At 39.2% G+C, this 18075-nt stretch overlaps 1 protein-coding gene across 1 annotated transcript in view; it reads right to left on the reverse strand.

Moving 5' to 3' along the window:
• Positions 1 to 18075, reverse strand: part of abca12 (ATP-binding cassette, sub-family A (ABC1), member 12) — a 57436-nt gene that overhangs the window by 3083 nt on the left and 36278 nt on the right. Inside the window, exons 50-67 of the mRNA XM_005723288.1 lie at positions 17813 to 18046; positions 17550 to 17697; positions 16477 to 16723; positions 15169 to 15258; positions 14051 to 14138; positions 13772 to 13899; positions 12972 to 13059; positions 12539 to 12647; positions 10682 to 10736; positions 8965 to 9142; positions 8713 to 8828; positions 6005 to 6167; positions 5602 to 5855; positions 4981 to 5188; positions 4223 to 4332; positions 3496 to 3646; positions 837 to 971; positions 175 to 278 (exon numbers count right to left, since the gene is read on the reverse strand). Of these exons, the coding sequence (XP_005723345.1) occupies positions 175 to 278; positions 837 to 971; positions 3496 to 3646; positions 4223 to 4332; positions 4981 to 5188; positions 5602 to 5855; positions 6005 to 6167; positions 8713 to 8828; positions 8965 to 9142; positions 10682 to 10736; positions 12539 to 12647; positions 12972 to 13059; positions 13772 to 13899; positions 14051 to 14138; positions 15169 to 15258; positions 16477 to 16723; positions 17550 to 17697; positions 17813 to 18046 (2606 nt within the window). The remainder of the gene's footprint in view (positions 1 to 174; positions 279 to 836; positions 972 to 3495; positions 3647 to 4222; positions 4333 to 4980; positions 5189 to 5601; positions 5856 to 6004; positions 6168 to 8712; positions 8829 to 8964; positions 9143 to 10681; positions 10737 to 12538; positions 12648 to 12971; positions 13060 to 13771; positions 13900 to 14050; positions 14139 to 15168; positions 15259 to 16476; positions 16724 to 17549; positions 17698 to 17812; positions 18047 to 18075) is intronic.

Consider the following 18075-nt stretch of genomic DNA (forward strand, 5'->3'; position numbering starts at 1 on the left):
ATATACACATATACACATATACACATACATATATAAATATATGGTATTACATTTGTTATCAAGAGTAAGCTGTGGGAAAAAGATTGAATGGCTTTGTCCTAGAATGCTAATCATCTCTGCACAAATCTCTCCTTTGTGCTGAGGTCATATAATGGGTGCATGATATCTTCTAACCTGTGGGATGTGAGAACCACAGCACACTTTCCTTTCACTTCCTCAGAGATGATTTTCCATAGGTGACGCTTAGTACGAGGGTCCATGCCAGAGCTTGGCTCATCCTGTGGATAACGGAGGAATGAGACAAGAATAGAGGAATGGTCAAAACAGCATAAAGGCATCAAATGAAAACATGGAAGGCAGCATGTAGCAAACACAGCGTAGTGCATACAGTAGAGGGAAGGGCACAGCAAAGAAGAGAGAGTAGACACATATATAAATGCAAAATAGGAATGGGGATGGGAGGTCCAGTGTTGCATGCAGAGCAAACAACAGAGAAATGAAGACAAATCAAACAAGGGAGCACTGGTTACTGAAGAAAACACGGGGAGGAAAAGGGAATAGCTGAAGACAAAAAGGGATGGAAAAAGAGAGAGAGGATTTGATGGAGACATAGGCACAAACAAACTTAAAAGCTACAGGCAAGACCCCTCGGGTAAGCTTGGGTAAGCAGACTAATTAACTATATGCGATCTGTCAAGTCTAAGTGATCGATATCTGCTTTCCTTCAAAGACCATTTCAAGAAGAACGGTGCAGAGTTAGTTTAATATTTGTTGTCTGGTGACTTGTTAGGAAATTAAATGTGCAGCTACAGCAGTGTGAACAGGTGTGTTCTCACCAGGAGAAGGATTTGTGGATTCCCGATGAGAGCCAGCGCTGTAGAGAGCTTCCTTCGGGTGCCACAACTGTAACCGTCGGTAATGATGTTTCTGTGGTAGTTGAGCTGCAGCCTCTTCAGCAGGTAGTTCACCAGCTACAGAGGAAACATGCAGGGGATTACAAAGTGGATGGACAAAATAACAAACAGCACACGTGAGAGGACTCTAGTTTGGCATTCACTAATCCCAGCCAGAATGTGACTACACAGATAGGTTACATTGTAATAATTTTTAATTAGCAGTCTGTTTTCTTTTTTAATTGGTGGTGCAGCACCAGTGGTCAAAGCAAATCATTTATTTATTACTGCATGGACTACCACCTGTAATCTTCTTTTTAGACACTTTACATGCTAAGTGATAAGCACGAGATTAATGATAGAAAACAACAATAATTAAAGGTAATAAAATTTGCTTTGCCTTTTTCCATCCATGTTTATATCAGAAGCAGAATACTTTATTAATCCCTAAAGAAATTATGTTATGTATGCTCTTTATGTATTATATATATCTGAATGTAGATCATGGAAATGTCCAAACACCGTCTGTTGTAAACTGCTAATCATTGCAGGGGATGTGTAATGGTCTTTCAGTGATGTAACAGGAGTCGATAGGTCTAATGATTGCTCCTCGTGGCTGTTTGACCCCCTGCCTTCACCCCAAAGCAAAATGAGACAGTGTTATAGACTACCATGCTGCTCCTAGCTTCAGCCACATGATAAAGCTTCAAACAGTTGCTGTTCCTTAACAGCCAAATCACAACTGCAGTCACTTCAAGACGCTTTATATTGTAAGGTAGAGACTCTAAGATAATGCAAAGAACTCAACTGGAGACCCCTCAGTGGAGATTTAATATATAACTACACATACTTGTTTTCACAACAGGAAAATATAGATTTACATGATAAAGGGTAAAGGGTGATTCTATTTCTTACTGCCAATTTTATATTCCTGTTACACGTGTAACTGCTTTCTCCCATTTCGTCCAGTACAGCCACACAACAAATAACTAAGGTATCTATCTATTCCACTTCCATGAATATTTAATTATGTTTGTACAGCAGTGATGACTTTACACTGTGACTTTATTCTATCTAAACTCTATGCAGTCCCGGGGCTGCAGAAGCTGATGCAGTATAATCCATTTGGTGCATGGCAGTTGATCCTGTGTGTTAAACCCAGCAGGGATCAAAAACCCTTAATGACTTATAAACATTTCAGTCACTTAAAACTCTTCAAGGCTTCCCTGTTAATCAAATAAAATAGTGTGCTGTAAATACAACTACATTTTCAAACAGCTTAAAGTGATTTCCCATTGGTAGGCTTTAGTCTTTTTCCCATTAGTTGGCAAATTTGGAAACCAGATCGATGAAGCAAGTTAATGCAATAGATACCTTCACATAGAGTCTCTGCTGTTTCTCTGTAAGACAATTCGCCTTTTGTCTAGAGTTTTCATTACCATTCACTGTTTTTAAAAGTTTTATACTAGACAATTTCATACTAGACAAATACACAGTATTTTGTTACGTGAATGATAAAGACTGGTAACATAGACTATTCCTCATGCAGCAGGTTCAAATCAAAATATGATGTTTTTATGTTCTCTCATAAAAGCTGCTTTCTATCACCTTTGATGTTACAGCTCATTAAGCCAACAAAACCATGTCAATGCAAAATGACCCCATTAAGGCCTGTCTCATTATGCACAGCTAGGGGACTGTCAGTAGGAGACAACATAAGAGGAACTCTATATATAACCTCAGCTTTGAGAATTAGCCTGATGCTGCTGCAGTTGCCATTATAACCATTGTTGTCAGTATACCGACCGGAGAGGAGGGGCTGTAACAACAGCAGTGAGGGTGATTAGTGTCAGACAGATCCATTTCTGTGCTTTACTGTCTGTGTAAGCATGTGTATCTATGTGCAGCACTCTTGGTAATGTGCGTGCTCAATTCTGTTGGTAAAATGCCTGAGACTGTCAGAGACAATGTTTTTGTTGTTCTTCATTCTGACCTCAAAATGGTGCAAAGAAAGAGAAAAAAGCAGACAGCGCTTACAGCTTGTCATGATATTTTCCACAATTTTTCACACTCCTAAGAGCTGCTTATTTTTGTTCTTCTCTGTCTTTCAAAAAAGAAATATTGATGGGATATTGATATTGAGCACACATCACGTGCTGATTGGTTGCTCTGCAGAGTCCTCTAATAAGCAGACACACTCAGCAATCACCACAGAAGCAAGATTGATTAGGTCTCAGGAATGATAAATGAGAAGATTGAGGCTTAAGTGGCATGTCAAATAAGATTCTCCCGTCATAAAAGCAGAATTTAAATATACATTTTTCCGCAGTAATGCATACTACATCAGCTCAATTCTGATGTTTGGACTGCGCAAGCTGACAACAAAAGCTTTTTCATTTCGCTACAGATTCTACAGCTTTCATCACACATCATTCATTGCTGCACACTTTCTGATTCAGTATGCATAGGAGCAGCATCAGCTTCTAGTCCTGCGCTGGAAGTGCACCTTTGAATTTATATCAGATCCCGTGTCACTTTTTGAATGCTATTGTCACTTGGCAAAGTGACAATAGGCACCACTGCGTCTGCAGCTCTTCCTTACCCGGTCTGTCTCCCACTTTGAGATGCCACGTATGCGAGCATAGAAGTACAAATGCTCTTCTCCAGTGAGCAAATCATCCAGTGCATCCACTTGAGGACAGTAGCCGATGTTAATTCCTTGTTTCCGGCACTCCATGATGTCTACCAAATGTCTGGGGGGAAAACACACACAAAGAAAGATTTTCTTAAGCAGCATTCACCACATGATGTGGGACAGGCATGTAGGGTGTTTCAGAGGATCTGCTGTCTGTGGGGTGCTATCTAGCTTGCTAATATACACTTTATATACTGACAACAAAGCAGGACTGTACATTGCTACTTGTATGAAAGCTCTTCAGATACATCTTTAAGATAAAATTGCTAGTTTCTAAATCCCAAAACTATCATATTCAAATTTTCCCCAATAAAAAATTAATAACATCCCTCATATGTGAATAATTGCATTACATAATTACATTTTGGAATTACCTATGCACCTGTACCAATAGAATGAAATTCTTTCTTGTAAATGTTTAATTCTATAAGTCATCTTTATTTTGCTGGAATGTGTACATACTTATCCTGACATCTCTGCATCACTTTAGTGTGCAGCTAAAATGCAAGAGTGGTCATAAAAACACAACTATTCCCGCTAAGTTAATCCAGCGGTGGAAGAAGGGGGTAATAAAGAAAAACAGATTAAATACAAACATGCACTAGGCAACATTCACATGTTACATAAAGCTTACCCATCCCAGTCCTTGATCTGTGCAGTGCCATCAGTGGGGCTAACGTCTCCAGTCAACATCTTGAAGGTAGTAGTTTTTCCTGCTCCGTTCACTCCCAGCAAGCCAAAGCACTAAAAATAAACACTAGTTTCTTAGTAACTTCAAGCATTTTGCTATTATGCAGTATTGTGACGTAAAGCTGGGCTCTTTAAAGATTAGCCAGGTCAGTATTTAGTGCTGCAAAACTATGTAAAAAAGAAGTGTGTCCAAAGAAAACTTTTTCATACAACCAGACATCTGAAGTAATAGAATAAAAATGACTCGGATCAAAGACTGGACTGAAATTGGTCAAAATAAAATAAAGGCTTTGAGAGTAAATTAAAACGACAGCTTAAAATGATCACTTTTTACTGACTGCAGAAGAATATGAAAATGCTGGCCCGTCTTTTTAGTCCATATTAAAATGTACAATATTGTACATGCTTGTTATAGCCGCCAACAGTGGCTCCAAATCCTCAGCTGTGTTAATAACAGTAGGCTGTTGGTATTTTAAATTAATTGCAATCTTTGACGAGTCCATTGCACACAGCGACTAGTACCACCGTACAGCTCTTCAGAAATAACAAAACAGAGGCTGTGTGATTTCTGGGTAATTATAGAGTTATGCTGCTGCCATAAGAGATTAGACATTATTACACAATACCCCCCATTTTGCTACCCTCTTGCCTTAGAACAGCTTTACTATATTAGTATTCTGTGCTCCTGCCCCTGAGGCTTACCTCTCCTGCAGGGATGCCCACAGACAGATTCTTGACAGCGTGGACCTTCTTAGTGAGGTGTTGATAGATCTTTGTGAGCCGGTTGACTTGCAGTATGTCTGAGCTAGCTGCTCCACTGGCCACTCTGAGATGCTCAGATACCACATCCTCATCCTGATCATCATCATAAGCTGCCTGAGGCACAGTCTTGATGTAGCAAATTAGACGCCTATAATACAGAAAGGTTGTTGTTTTGTTTTTAAATAAGTGCAAGGCATTCTAGTTAATATAAATGCTTTATCACCCCCCCGTCCCTGCCACAAAAAAATAAAAATAAATAAAATCACCAAAATCTTGGCCCACTTAGAATAAAAAAAATCTAATTTTACTTGCAATTGTCTTCTCTAATTACTTAATGTTGCTCTGTTGCATATTTAACCACCCGGTTGCATATTATCTGCATTTATTACATCTCATTTTCAGATTTTTGGCTACAAGAAGACTGCTTTATCAGTGTTAGCAGAAAACACATCTTGTGCATTTGCAAGTCCATCCTACCTTTAAAGAAAGCAAATGAAACTGATCTCAGTTAAAGATTCTGTGAATGTATATTCTCCTTTATATTATTTCTGTGTTTCTCACCTGACTTTGCGCATTAGAGATTTGTTGATCAAAAGACGCAGCGTGAAGAAGACCAGGCCCTGGATGATGGAGGAGATGAACATCCATCCCAGAGCTTCTGTGGAGAATGGGTTCTTATAGGCATCGACTCCATAGCCACTGAGAATCTGGACCTCTATGTCACCTCTGGCCAGTTCCATCAGCCCATTCCCAAAGCTGAACTGGGGGAAGATGAGGAAGGCGTAGCTCAGCTTCTGGAAGATTTTCTGGATTGCCTACAGGAGAGAAGCACAGAAGAGGGGACAAGATCTGAGGATGTGAAACTGAGTTTAACTGAGCTCATCTTGAATTCTTCACTCTCCTGTCAATGGACAAGCAAGGTATGTTTTCTAAGTTTCCCCCTGATTCTTACAGTTAATCTTACCTCAGGATTATGCATTGATATTTGACCCAGAAAGTAGAGGATGCAGGTGGTCAAGATGGTGTTGACACTGATGAAGAGGTTGATGCACACGTAGCTGATAAAGGCCATCTCTGCATCCCTGAAGATCCCGGCAAACAGATACATCCATGGGAAGGTGGAAAACCTGAGATGACAGAATAATCGCATTTTAAACTTAAAAAAATAACTCCACAGATGCACTTCAAAGCTGCGGTAACGTGGTTGGGTTGGTTTGAAATACAGAAAACAGTCAGAAGGTTATAACATAAAATTAATAGAGAAATTGTGCAGTTTTGCTTACAAATGCACCTTCTAAAATATAGGCTTGTCTGAAGAGAGCCAGACAGAGTAGCTATGAGCCTTAAGAAAAAGAAGCCAGCAAAGAATACTGAAAAGAGAAGGTGGAATATACCACGCTACAATGAGGGTAAACATTCAGTCATGAAGCCAAAATAGAGGAAGATAAATGACTTCTCCCTATATTCCCTCGCATAATCTGTTTGTCCATTTGATTGGTAAGTCTGGGTCAGCAATACAGAGAGTAAGAGAAGGAAGGGAGAAAGAAATGAAAAAAAAAAAAAGAGCAGGGTGGGAAATGAAACAGACAGACACAAACAGATAGAGCCAGACAGAGACAAAGCATCTGCATGCTTTGCCCAAAAAAAAGTGCTTGGTAGGCAAGTGTGGGTGCCAAGCCATGACAAGGAACAGAAGCAAGAAGGCTGAACACCAGACCAGGTGGGTGCAGCCTGACAGATGGAGCACTGTGATTACTCATTGCTTGGGAAGGAGACATCTGTCTGATAAATGAGAAGCAGAGTCCTGACTTGGCTTTCTAAAATCTAGGGCTCAGGACTAGGCCTCCAAACAACAACGGCAAACACAAGAGTGTAAACCTCAGCAGCAGCTCGGGGATTGATGTAAATAATCCCAGTAATTCAGATGAGGCGAAACATGACACATCAGGGGTTTTGATACCATCCCCAAATCTAAATCTCTTTGTCAGACTGAACTGAAACCTTTGTATTTCGAGATTATAGCTAACCTCTATCTCATACTAAGTCATTCTGTTATTGCCATAAGCCCTGTTGCTTCCTGATTCCTCCCTTTCTCCCTCTATGGTGTCTTTGCCTTGAATGGGATAAACACGTTAGTAGTGATTTTCCATTAGCATTGCAGTCCTACTGCCATCTGTCTTAGCAAGAAATTCACAATAAACTTTTTTGCAGCGTTTGCTCATCCTTATGCTCTGCGCTGTAAATCCAACCTACTGGCACAGAATTGCAGTGCATGTGTGGAGATAGGCTTTTGAAAATGTATAAACCTTTCAATGATTGCTTGACTTTGGAAAGTCCTCTGCAAGAAATGTATTGTGCATTTGAATGAATCAGTATTTTCCCTGTTTGACTCCTTGGATGAGCTGGGTTCATGTTGAGGGTGATGGGCCTGCTGCAAGCATAAAGCACCATTCAATGAATAGGTTTGGTTTAGAGCAGTGCAGATGCTTCTGGAAACTTCACACACTTCCTGCTGTTGTCTCAGCAGGGCAACAGCCAGAACAACACATTCACCATCTCTATGACAGATTTGATGCAGTTCCTTTAAAACATTTTTTATAAACATGTCCATCATTCAGTGTGGTTCAGGTTGAAAATAAACTTAGAGGTAAGTAAAAATAGTTACAGTACTGTGCAAAAGTTTTAGGCAGGTGTGGAAAAAATGCTGGAAACAAAGAATGTTTTCAGAAATATAAATGATTGTTTACTGGCCACAAATGTATCCTGCAGCAGGACGATGACCCCATTTAGAAATCATTAAGAACTATCTTCAGCACAAAGAAGAACGAGAAGTACTGGAAGTGATGGTATGGTCCCCACAGTGCTCTGATCTCAACATCATCAAATATGTCTGGGAGTACATGAAGATACAGAAAGATGTGAGGACGCCTACATCCACAGAAGATCTCTGTTTAGTTCCCCAAGATGTGTGGAACAACCAACCAGCCGAGATCCTTCAAAAACTGTGTGCAAGTGTACCTAGAAGAATTGATGCTGTTTCGAAGGCAAAGGGTGGTCACACCAGATATAGATTTGACTTAGATTTCTCTTGTCCATTCACTGCATTTTGTTGATTGATGAAAATAAAAGATTATTAAACTTCCATTTTTGAAAGCATTCTTTGTTTACAGCATTTTTTCCTGCACAATACTGTATATTGCAACTAAAAGTGGCATAAGCAGTCATTACAGTACAGACCATTATCCAAGTGAACATTTAGGCCATTAGAAGTCTCTTTAATTTCCCTCTTTATGAAGTGGTAGCAAAGATTACCTGCACTAAACCTTTCAATCTGACTACTTGTCTAACTGCTACTTTGCTATTGTGTTGCATCCATATTTTGTGACACTATCATGTTCTCTGACTTTAGCCATTAGTAAGTATTAAAATATTATATGACAGAATGATACCCAAATTAAGTTAAAATAAAATAAATGTTTGCTTTCATAATGGAAAACAATCAAGTAGTATAGCTACTGTAGAGAGAACAATCTCTAAAAGATTGTCTTTCAAAATTTTCAGCCACACGAAGGACTGGTTCATTATCAAATACATTTTTGTCAACAATATACACTCCAGTACAACTACAATGTGACTACAATTAGTGAATCTACTTTTTTCAAAGTTACTGACCCAAAGAGCACCAGGAGGAGAGTGACGGCACCCAAATTTTGGCGTTCTGTAAATGCTGGAATCTGGAAGGCAGCAATCACAACAACGGTCGCAGCTACAGGGACCAAATAGATGACCTATGGAAAAAGGTGGGGCACAATGCAGCAACAGAAAGTCACTTCGTTTAATAACTTTTGAAAAAGATATATGGATGAAATTAAGTTGAACACATGGTTTTCAATATTGTAACCAATTAAAGAAATACGACGTTACCATGTCATAGATGAAGTTTACAATCCAGTAGAAGGACTCGCTGATGCCAGCGATGTGCTGAAGCCTCTTGGACCCTTTTTGGTGCTCAGTGACTTCATAGAGGGCAAAACTGGCTGTTGTAATTGAGAAGCCTGTGAGCACGCACAGAGCCACAAGGATGTGAAGCACTCCCTGGACACTGTGAAGAAAAGATCATCCAGGTGATGTGATTAAATACCATTAACCATTGAGTTATCATGAATAATGCACTTATCATGTTACTGGGCCATGTATTTATTGTGTTGTGTTTTTATTTTTTTGTTCTGTTCTTTTGAATTAAAACTACTACAATAGCAACAACAAACGGTGCAGAAGAGTGAATATAAACTGGCGTTCAACCAGGTGTATGTATTTTCTGAAAATACTAGCTCATTTTAACCAGAATTATCATATTATTCCCTACTGGGACGTGACTCATTTGAACTACTGAGGAATCTCACAATGAATGGAATCCCATTAATAACAAACAGCTTTGTGAAAGAAAAAGAGATGCTTGCGAATCATCTTTGACAAGATAACAGCAAGAGAAACAGATCACTTCACGCAGAGAACAACTTCACACTGCTGTTGCTGTACAGTCAGCATGCCAAGGGTGTTTCTGTGAGACTGCAGAGCCTATTGTCCAGATTAGACCCCAGAAATCCAGTTGAAGCTTTGATCCCCTCAGTTCGTCTTCTACTCAGCGTGTTCATTTAAACTTTCTTGATGCCAAGCCAGTACCTGTTCGTCTCCAGTGCTCTCTCGCCTACCCTGCACGCAACTGAACTACTTTTACCACTCCCCTCTGGCTGGGGCACAACACCTCAAACTAAACACAATGAACTGCACGAAGCTGAAAAGAGGATGAAGATGAAGCTGGCAGAGTGTCCGAGTGAGAAGGAGTGAGAACAACAGAAAGGGACATGTGGTGGGCGTTTCAGGGCAGCACTAACTACAGAGGATAGTCAGGAGCGACAGCTACAGAGCAGGCTTGTTATCAAGACAGCCAGCATAGCCTTAGATTTTCTCTCATGGGCAAAGCTACTATATTGTGAGAATCAAGACATTTAGAGTAATAAGTCTGCTGTATCTTTAACACAGCTCAGGGCAAATCAATACATCTAGTAAGGAAGCCTAATATCACCCATTCAGCTGCTACAGCATCTCAGCAGACTACACCTATTAAAGTTTTACACAGACACTGAACATAAATGTGACATATGTGGAAAAACTGACCAATAACTCTAAAATTGCCAGTAAGATGCTTAGTAGTAATAAGGCTCTAGAGAGAACACAAGGTCAGTCCAATCCACTCTCAAAATGATGTATTTGATTTGCTCCTCTGGAACATGTGCACACATCCATTTAAACTAAATCTCTTTTCCACCTTTACCGAAATATTCATTCCAAAACATTCATTAAATTGGGACTCTGATCAATACTGTAAGCTTAAGGAAATCAATTTAGAAAATCAAATACGTATAAATAATTTTGTCATGTACATCTTTGCCCTGAATCCATCTTGAATTAGATGTAAAAAAACAAAACAAAAAAAACACCCCAAATACATAAACACATGATTAATTAGGGAATATTTTCACAGATTAAGATGCAAATACAGATCTATTTTTCTAAGATTATTTGTCTAGTAATGCACTAGCAGTCAATTCTGCAGAAGAATTTTAAGCATGACCCTTACACTATATCTTCATCATCCGCCCGTCCAAAATAGGGTTGGCTGTAAACTGAAATGGCTGCAACAGAAAGAAACAGAGTACTGTGTTAGCAAAAGAAAAACAACAGCATGCAAGCTATTTTTCAACACAGGAAGCAAATGAGCAATGATATTCTCTTAGCCTAGGACACAGTCAATTGAAAAATATAGCGGAAGATGGTTTCATTTGCCAGTGCGCACAAAGGAAATTGAATTTTCTTTATCATTTTTCTGGGTCTTTGAGATGCTCAGAGACATGAACTGTAGCCCTACATATTTTGCATTTCCTGAAATAGGACTGTGAGTTCACCTACAGCACAGAAGCCCCAAAGCAGGCTGCGGGATTAGCATTACTCAAGACAACTTTGATGAAATTGATTAGTACCACTGCCTAAAACATCTGTAATTACTGATACTACAAGACGACTGCACTGAATTCAAATGTTCCCATACCTGGTTTGTGCATTTGCAATGATAATTAGGAAGAGTTTTACTAATAAGTATATTTATATGCACAGATATTATTTATGTTGTCATAGTGGTTTGAAAATGGGCAAATACCCCCATTTTAGAGAACCTGAGCCTTTGAATTTGTGCCATTTCTTTTCTAAAAGAAGTCCCAAAACCTAAAAAGCAACTGTTCATGTTTGACGTGTAGTTCAACCGGCTAAACTAAAGAAATTGATTATCTATACTATGTTTAGTTCTAAGAGACTCAAGCTGAGCATGTGTTTTCAAATCAAATCTTCTAAAGGTGGACTATTAGGCAGGTGAGAAAATCAATGATTTCTGGGGGATGGGTGAGGAAAAACTTGAAATAAACAACACAGTTGCAGGTAAGAGTAATCTGAGTTTATGATCTGGACAGTAGTGTTTTTGTACAAATGCACCAGTGGGTAATTGTAGTCAGAAATCCTGCAAGAGTGAGATGAAAAATCGGTTTGATGCAAACATCCAATGGGGCCCAACCCCAAAATTAAACTGTAGTACACAATGCAAAGGCTAGGATATAATTTTTAACAGATAAAGCAGTCACCTTGAAAAGTAATCTCCCTGGATCTCCACCCTGGACAACCCCTGCCACCGCTTTGAGTTTGCAGGTAACATTTAAATGGTTACACTTTACCCTCAAGCACTTTTATCATCCACTGGGGAATAAATGTGTGTGTGTGTGCCCATTCTGCTATTCATACATGTTTTTATGAGCAATTCTATATATGCATTTGTGTATGAGTGTATGACTGTGTACTCCTGCCTGCAGGCAGATGGTCAGGATAATACTCAGAAGCTGAAACAGTACTGAAAACGTGGGCCAGCCTCGTTTCTCTTTAGCAGATCTCCCCAGTGAGTGGCACTCATCAGTATTCACCATGCATAGTGATGTGAGCGTAAGGACACACAGCACCCCCTGGCTTTAATCCAGTGAAATGAACCATGAGTAAACACACTGTTTACAGCTTTCTTTACTGTATGTTTAGTATACAAAATGCACCGGGCTATCAGTGAGGGGCAGCTTTCTAATACTGATGTGCCTCTCTCCTGTGCAGTCATGTCTTTTTCAATCTCTGCCTTACCCTATCTTTGCAATAACCAGTGTTTTGTGCCTAAAGGCATAACATAACATAACATACATATACGGTACATTTTCTAAAACTCACTTTAATCACATTACAAATAAGAGTAAACTGTGGCCAAAATCCATTTCAGTATTCCAAAAGTTAGATAAAACTGATGTTTTTTATTAATGCATTTCTTTGTACAGAATCCCCCATCAGTTGAAGTGACATCTCAAACATGTGTACTAAGACTTTTACTTTTTTTTCTTCACCAATTCTAGCTTACCATATTTGCGTGGATCCTTGTCTGCTGGCAGATTGGAGCGTAGGATGAAGTTGTTGAGGCTGTTTAAGTATGCTGGCATTGTGTGGTGACCCTCAGGGTTGAACCAGACCTACACAAGCAAAAACACAGACATGCATAAAAACGAACATCATTCACAACACTAAAGATCAGGAAATGTAGGTATACTATATATTAAAACAACAAAAACACTTTAATAACACAAAGAAGGCAGACGTCTTCATCTACGCTGGCACAATTCCTGCAGTAAAGCATATTTATGATGAAAATGATGGTGTAACAATTCAGCTCCATTTCCATGCACTGAGTAAACACGTTTGGTTAAGACATCAGGTTTTAACTCTTGACAACTAATCAGTACGGCAATTAATCTGATAATAAGAAAAGGGGCAGGGAAGCAGCGGGAGAACGTTACCTTAGACAGCGTACGGTTTTTGGGCACTGTTGTGATGTCCATTTTTAAGTCCGCTGGGAGTGGCATGCCAAAAGCAAAACCACCGTACCTGGAAAAACAAAACATTGACTAAAAAAAGGAGCTTTTCTTGATACTGAGAAACTCGATGTAACGCACTGTGATTTTCACTTGGTTGTTTTGCTTTTAATCAAGAGTAAATTTTCAACATATGCAGATGAGAGAACCATTTCAGGGTAAAAGCACCCAAGCCCAAATTATAAGTATGATTACCATTATCAACAAGGTGCTAGAAACCAATTTGTGTCAAGCTGAGAAATCAGGAAAACTATACTTTTAGGCACTTACTAACTAGTTTTCATAATTAATTAGATTTCTGCACATCTTTCTTTGGTAAAACACCAGTCATTCCATGCAACTGAATACTGTGAAGACCATTTAAAGCCTCCCAGATGACTAACAAACTTTATTTCAGAGACTGCTTGCAGAATTCTGGAATTTCATTTAGGTCAATCGTCTCCTCTGAATTAATAAAAAAAATGAAATGAACGAAAAGATTTGCAAACGATTCCTAACTATCGTAGCTCATTTTAATGATGTAATGTTATGAAATATGATTTAAAATTCTGAGCAATATGCCACAGTATGCTGAAATTTGAATGTACTTGGACATCGCTTAATTCGGCTCATTTAATCAGAGAATACTTTGACTGCAACACAGAGTACAGTAAATTATCAGTGAGGCATGTATAAAAGTCTCACTGTGGCTTCATTAACCACATGGATATATTGGCTCCATTCACCTGTTCCTTATGAAGTCATTGGCTGTAGCCACTAGGTAGTTCTCCACATTGATGCCATTCAGATCATAAACAATCTGAGATGAAGGGATCTCCGTATGGGGGGGCTGGTAGTTGTCTTTGTCACAAATCTGCAGTGCAAAGAAAAGATAAATAAATATCTTCCCTTTTTCAAAAAGAACATGAGCACAGGAAACACGTTTATGTGCTGACACACACACACACACAAGTGAGAACACAGAGAATCACTCAATCGCACTGTTCTCGGTGACCTAGTCTCACCTGTTCTTTCCGAGTGCATTTGCAGATGTTGAATCCTTTCGTGGTGTTTCCACTGGAGCTCCACTTGTTTGTGTTTCTTGTGCAGTCACTGAAAAAGAGGAAAAAGTTTCACCAAGTGAAATGAAGTGAGTTTGCAGTGAGCGGTACATACCACAACACTCTCCCTAGACACACCCCAGAAAATATTTTGAAAGTGAGGAGATATGATGGCCCGCTAAAAGAAAGAAAACTGTAAAATCTAAAACCGTTTATGAAGTAGCTGTAGGCTTACATGATTTTTGTGAGATCAGGATCTAAATCTTTCCTTTGATAACAGTTTTCAAAGCTGTTAATGTGTGCTGTAATATCATATTGTGTGAAATTTCTGTTTGTGTGGGCTGATGTTCAACTCCCACGCATTTTGCTCTCTGCCAAATGCTTTCAGGGACGCTCTGTGCAGATCAAAAACAGGTTGCAGCAATATTATTTGCATACACACCTGTTACTTTAGATTTCTAACACACACAAGTAACAATGATCATAATCAGAGGATGATGCAATATATTTTCTATATATGTAAAAAAAAATGTAAATACAGTAATCAGTCATTGTCCTGCTGTAATTACTGGACATGATGAGCAGACATGCAGCCTCTTTTTCCATGACAGGGTCTCTCTCTCACTCTCTCTCTCTCTCTCTCTGTCCCTTCTCTTTCTCTCACTCTCTTTTTTTATTTTCCTGAGAATTTTAAAATGCCTCTGAGGTCTGGTTCATGAGTGCCAACATTGATTTGAGTGCCTGCAAGGGGAAAATCTTCCCTATAAACACGGGGTGTTTACGGAATACAGATGATGCTCTCACATCGCAGAGTCCTGCTGCAGGCTTTCAGCCACATGCACTGAGCAGAGCAGCAGAGAAATGAAGAGTGGAGGGAGAGGAGAGAGACCAGAGACAGCGACAGGAATTGCAGAGAAGAAAGCCTTGTAAAATAAAGATGGAAAGAGACTTAGATGAAGTGAAATCTAAATACGCTGTACATTTGACAAAGGCTTAAATACATAGAGAAAGCAAGTGCAGGAATCAGCATGTCACTGATAAAAACAAACAAAAAAGATGTCATTAGTAGTATAATTACTTACAGGTTATCAGGCTTGTCAAGACAGGTGGTGTCCATCCCAGGGAATGACATCATGGTGTCTGCCAGACGCTGTGAGTTGGGATTCTGGTTGCTGTAGAATCAGAAAAGAGTTAGCCTTGACTCGGGAACGCCAGATATGTTACAATAAGAGGATATAACAGACACAAAGGTTTATTTCATGAGCATCCACTAAGCAGACTGCTAAAACTGATAGCCAGCCAGCCAGCCAGATTTTACCTAATTTATGTGATGATTTGAGGGCTAAGGATCAACAGCATTTAACTAATGGTTACTAATGTAACCATTAGAATGGCTTCTCTGAGCAACTAGAGAAAGAATGAGGACATTTGACTTGTCACTTTAAATTTAAGTAGATTTGTTTTATTTACCATTCCTTGCCTTAAAACGCACACAAGTAGCCTCATAAATAAAAATCATATTACATTTGCATCACTCTTAGAAAAAACTAAGAAAACACAGTGTTCCGGGAAAGTTCCAAAAATGTTGAAACGCTGAAGTATCTCTGACCCTAAACTACCTATAACCTTCTTCTGCACTGCGAAAAAAACACTGTTTCTGAGATGAATAATTAATTATCATTTTCAATCCCTTTTGTATAGCAAACTAAAGAGGACTGGGAGGAGCATCCATACGGTCTCTGATACAGTTTGGCACCTCAGCATTTTCTCTCTTGCTACATATCTCCTTGATCAAACAACAGCAGATCGGGAGGATGAAGACATCTTGCAATCTCCTGACACTCCTAATCTCTCTTCCTTTGATCTCACATTGTAGCCGTCTTCATCGCAAACATCTCTTACCCTCACATAGTCTCTTGTGCTCTCGCATTTTAAGGTCCACATGCCCTTCAACAAACTACAGAATCAAATCAAAATCCTTTTATAACAAGTGTGGCATGCCTCCTGCAAATGATGCGGACCCCAGTGAACCCGTCGAGTAAGGTGGTGTATCAACCATTCAGTTCAGGAAGTGATTACCAACATCTGTTATGATGATATTTGTCTGTAGCCCTGTGGCTTATGTGATTTATATGGTTCCCCAGATACAATGTCCAAAAGTGTGGGCTTGTTTTATATTGCTACTTTGGCAAATCATAAAACTACTTTCCTCTTTTCCAGTAGAATTTTCACTCTTCTGTGTTTATTTGTTGCTAACTCAAAAACTAACTTCCTGAGATATTCTCAAATATTTCAAACATGTTACATAGAAGCACACTTATTTGCCTAATTAACTTCTGTTTTGTCTCTTTTTATGGTTTATCTGTATTTTCACTTCTGCAGGTACTGACCTGAAGAAGGAGTAGCTTGGTCCGATCTTGTAGAGCGCAGGGCTGAGCTGTAGCTCAGGATAGTGCTGCACGTCGCTTTTGATAGACCCCAGGCTCATAGCAAACACTACAAACAGAACAGGAAGCAGGATTTGGGAAATCAGGCCCTTCCAGTCTCTGCGGCTGTGGTGGAATCTCTTGATCAGGATGGCTGACATTTGCTGCCAGGCCAGAGCCATGCCGGTCACTGTGGATGAACTGGTAAGGTCTGAAACACACAAAAGGAGAGCAGAGCGAGGAGAGAATGATTTTGGGGCAAATTCACTTGCTATCTTAGTACTTTTATGAAGCCTTTGTTGTCTTTTAAAGACAGTAAAGCTAAAGGCTACCATGCAGACACAAAAGATGACAGTGCAATCCATCAAGAAGACTGCTCCAGTTGTAGAAGTTGTAGAACAAGCTTAGCAGAGTATTGGCAAAATATTTTAGGTTGTCTATGAAAACGTCAAATTTAAAATAACGAGCTCGGGTAAAAACGCAATGTTTTGAAAAGCAGAGACTCTGACAGGCATTGCTCCATATGTGGCCACCTTTAAGAAATCAATCCAGTTAATTTGTGAGAATTTGTCTTGTTGGAGCTGGTGGTGTTTATATTTAAAGTGTAACCAAAGCTTTTATAGTAATCTCTTATTTCACTTTAATACATGCATGACTGCTGGAAGTGACAAGTGTTAACTCTGAGGTCTAAAGGTGTGTGATGCTGAATAAATGTTATGTTAATTATAAAGTTCAACCATCTATTCTCTGTGTATTTTCAGTCTCTTGTTTTCTTCTGTATGATTAAATTTTCTGTTGAATATTAACAGAATTTAACTTTTTTGACTATAAAACTTCTGTCATTTAATTTTCCTTGTCTTGACGTTGTAGTATGTACTGTTTTTTATCAGTGTTTCTTTGTTTCGTTGTTTTTTTGTCAGAGGTATCAGTTTAGCGGCTTTTTTTTTTTTTTTTTACAAAAAGAAGATGACAGCAATTGCTTAACAAAAACAAACAAACCAACAACAACAACAACAAAAAAAAAACAGTGAACTCACTGATCCTGTCGCTGAAGCTTGTGCTGCTGTCACTGTCGTCTAAAGACAAGCTGTCGATGGATATATTGTCGGAAACCGTCTCTGATACAGATGGGAGGCCATCCTCAGCTTTAGCTTCTGTCTGTCCATGAGTCAGTTGGAGGAACACCTGCAAATATATATAAAAAAACCATATATAGTATCTGTACATGATAACCCTATTTTTTTTTAGGGTTTATGATATGCTGGCAGATATGTTAGTATGATTAAGTGTGAGAGCTTACCTCCTCTAGTGTGGTGTCAGAGATACCATAACCCCCCAACTGTAGAGCATCCAGGTTGGAGTCCAGTGCAGTAAGCAGAGAGCGGTATGAGGAGGCGTTGGATGAGTTGAAGGGTGGCAGTGAGTAGACCAAATCATTGCCCTGGGCTTCTTTCAGTTGTGCTTCAGGTACATGGGCTTGGACAAAGGCTTTAACTTCAGCGCTGTCAATCTGTTTATTTTCTGTGTTTTGCACCTGCAAGTAGAAAAGATTAGGAAAGTGAA

The sequence above is a fragment of the Pundamilia nyererei genome, unplaced genomic scaffold, assembly GCF_000239375.1.
Source record: "Pundamilia nyererei isolate P.nyererei 1_Seehausen unplaced genomic scaffold, PunNye1.0 scaffold00009, whole genome shotgun sequence".
NCBI classification, from domain to species: Eukaryota; Metazoa; Chordata; class Actinopteri; order Cichliformes; family Cichlidae; genus Pundamilia; species Pundamilia nyererei.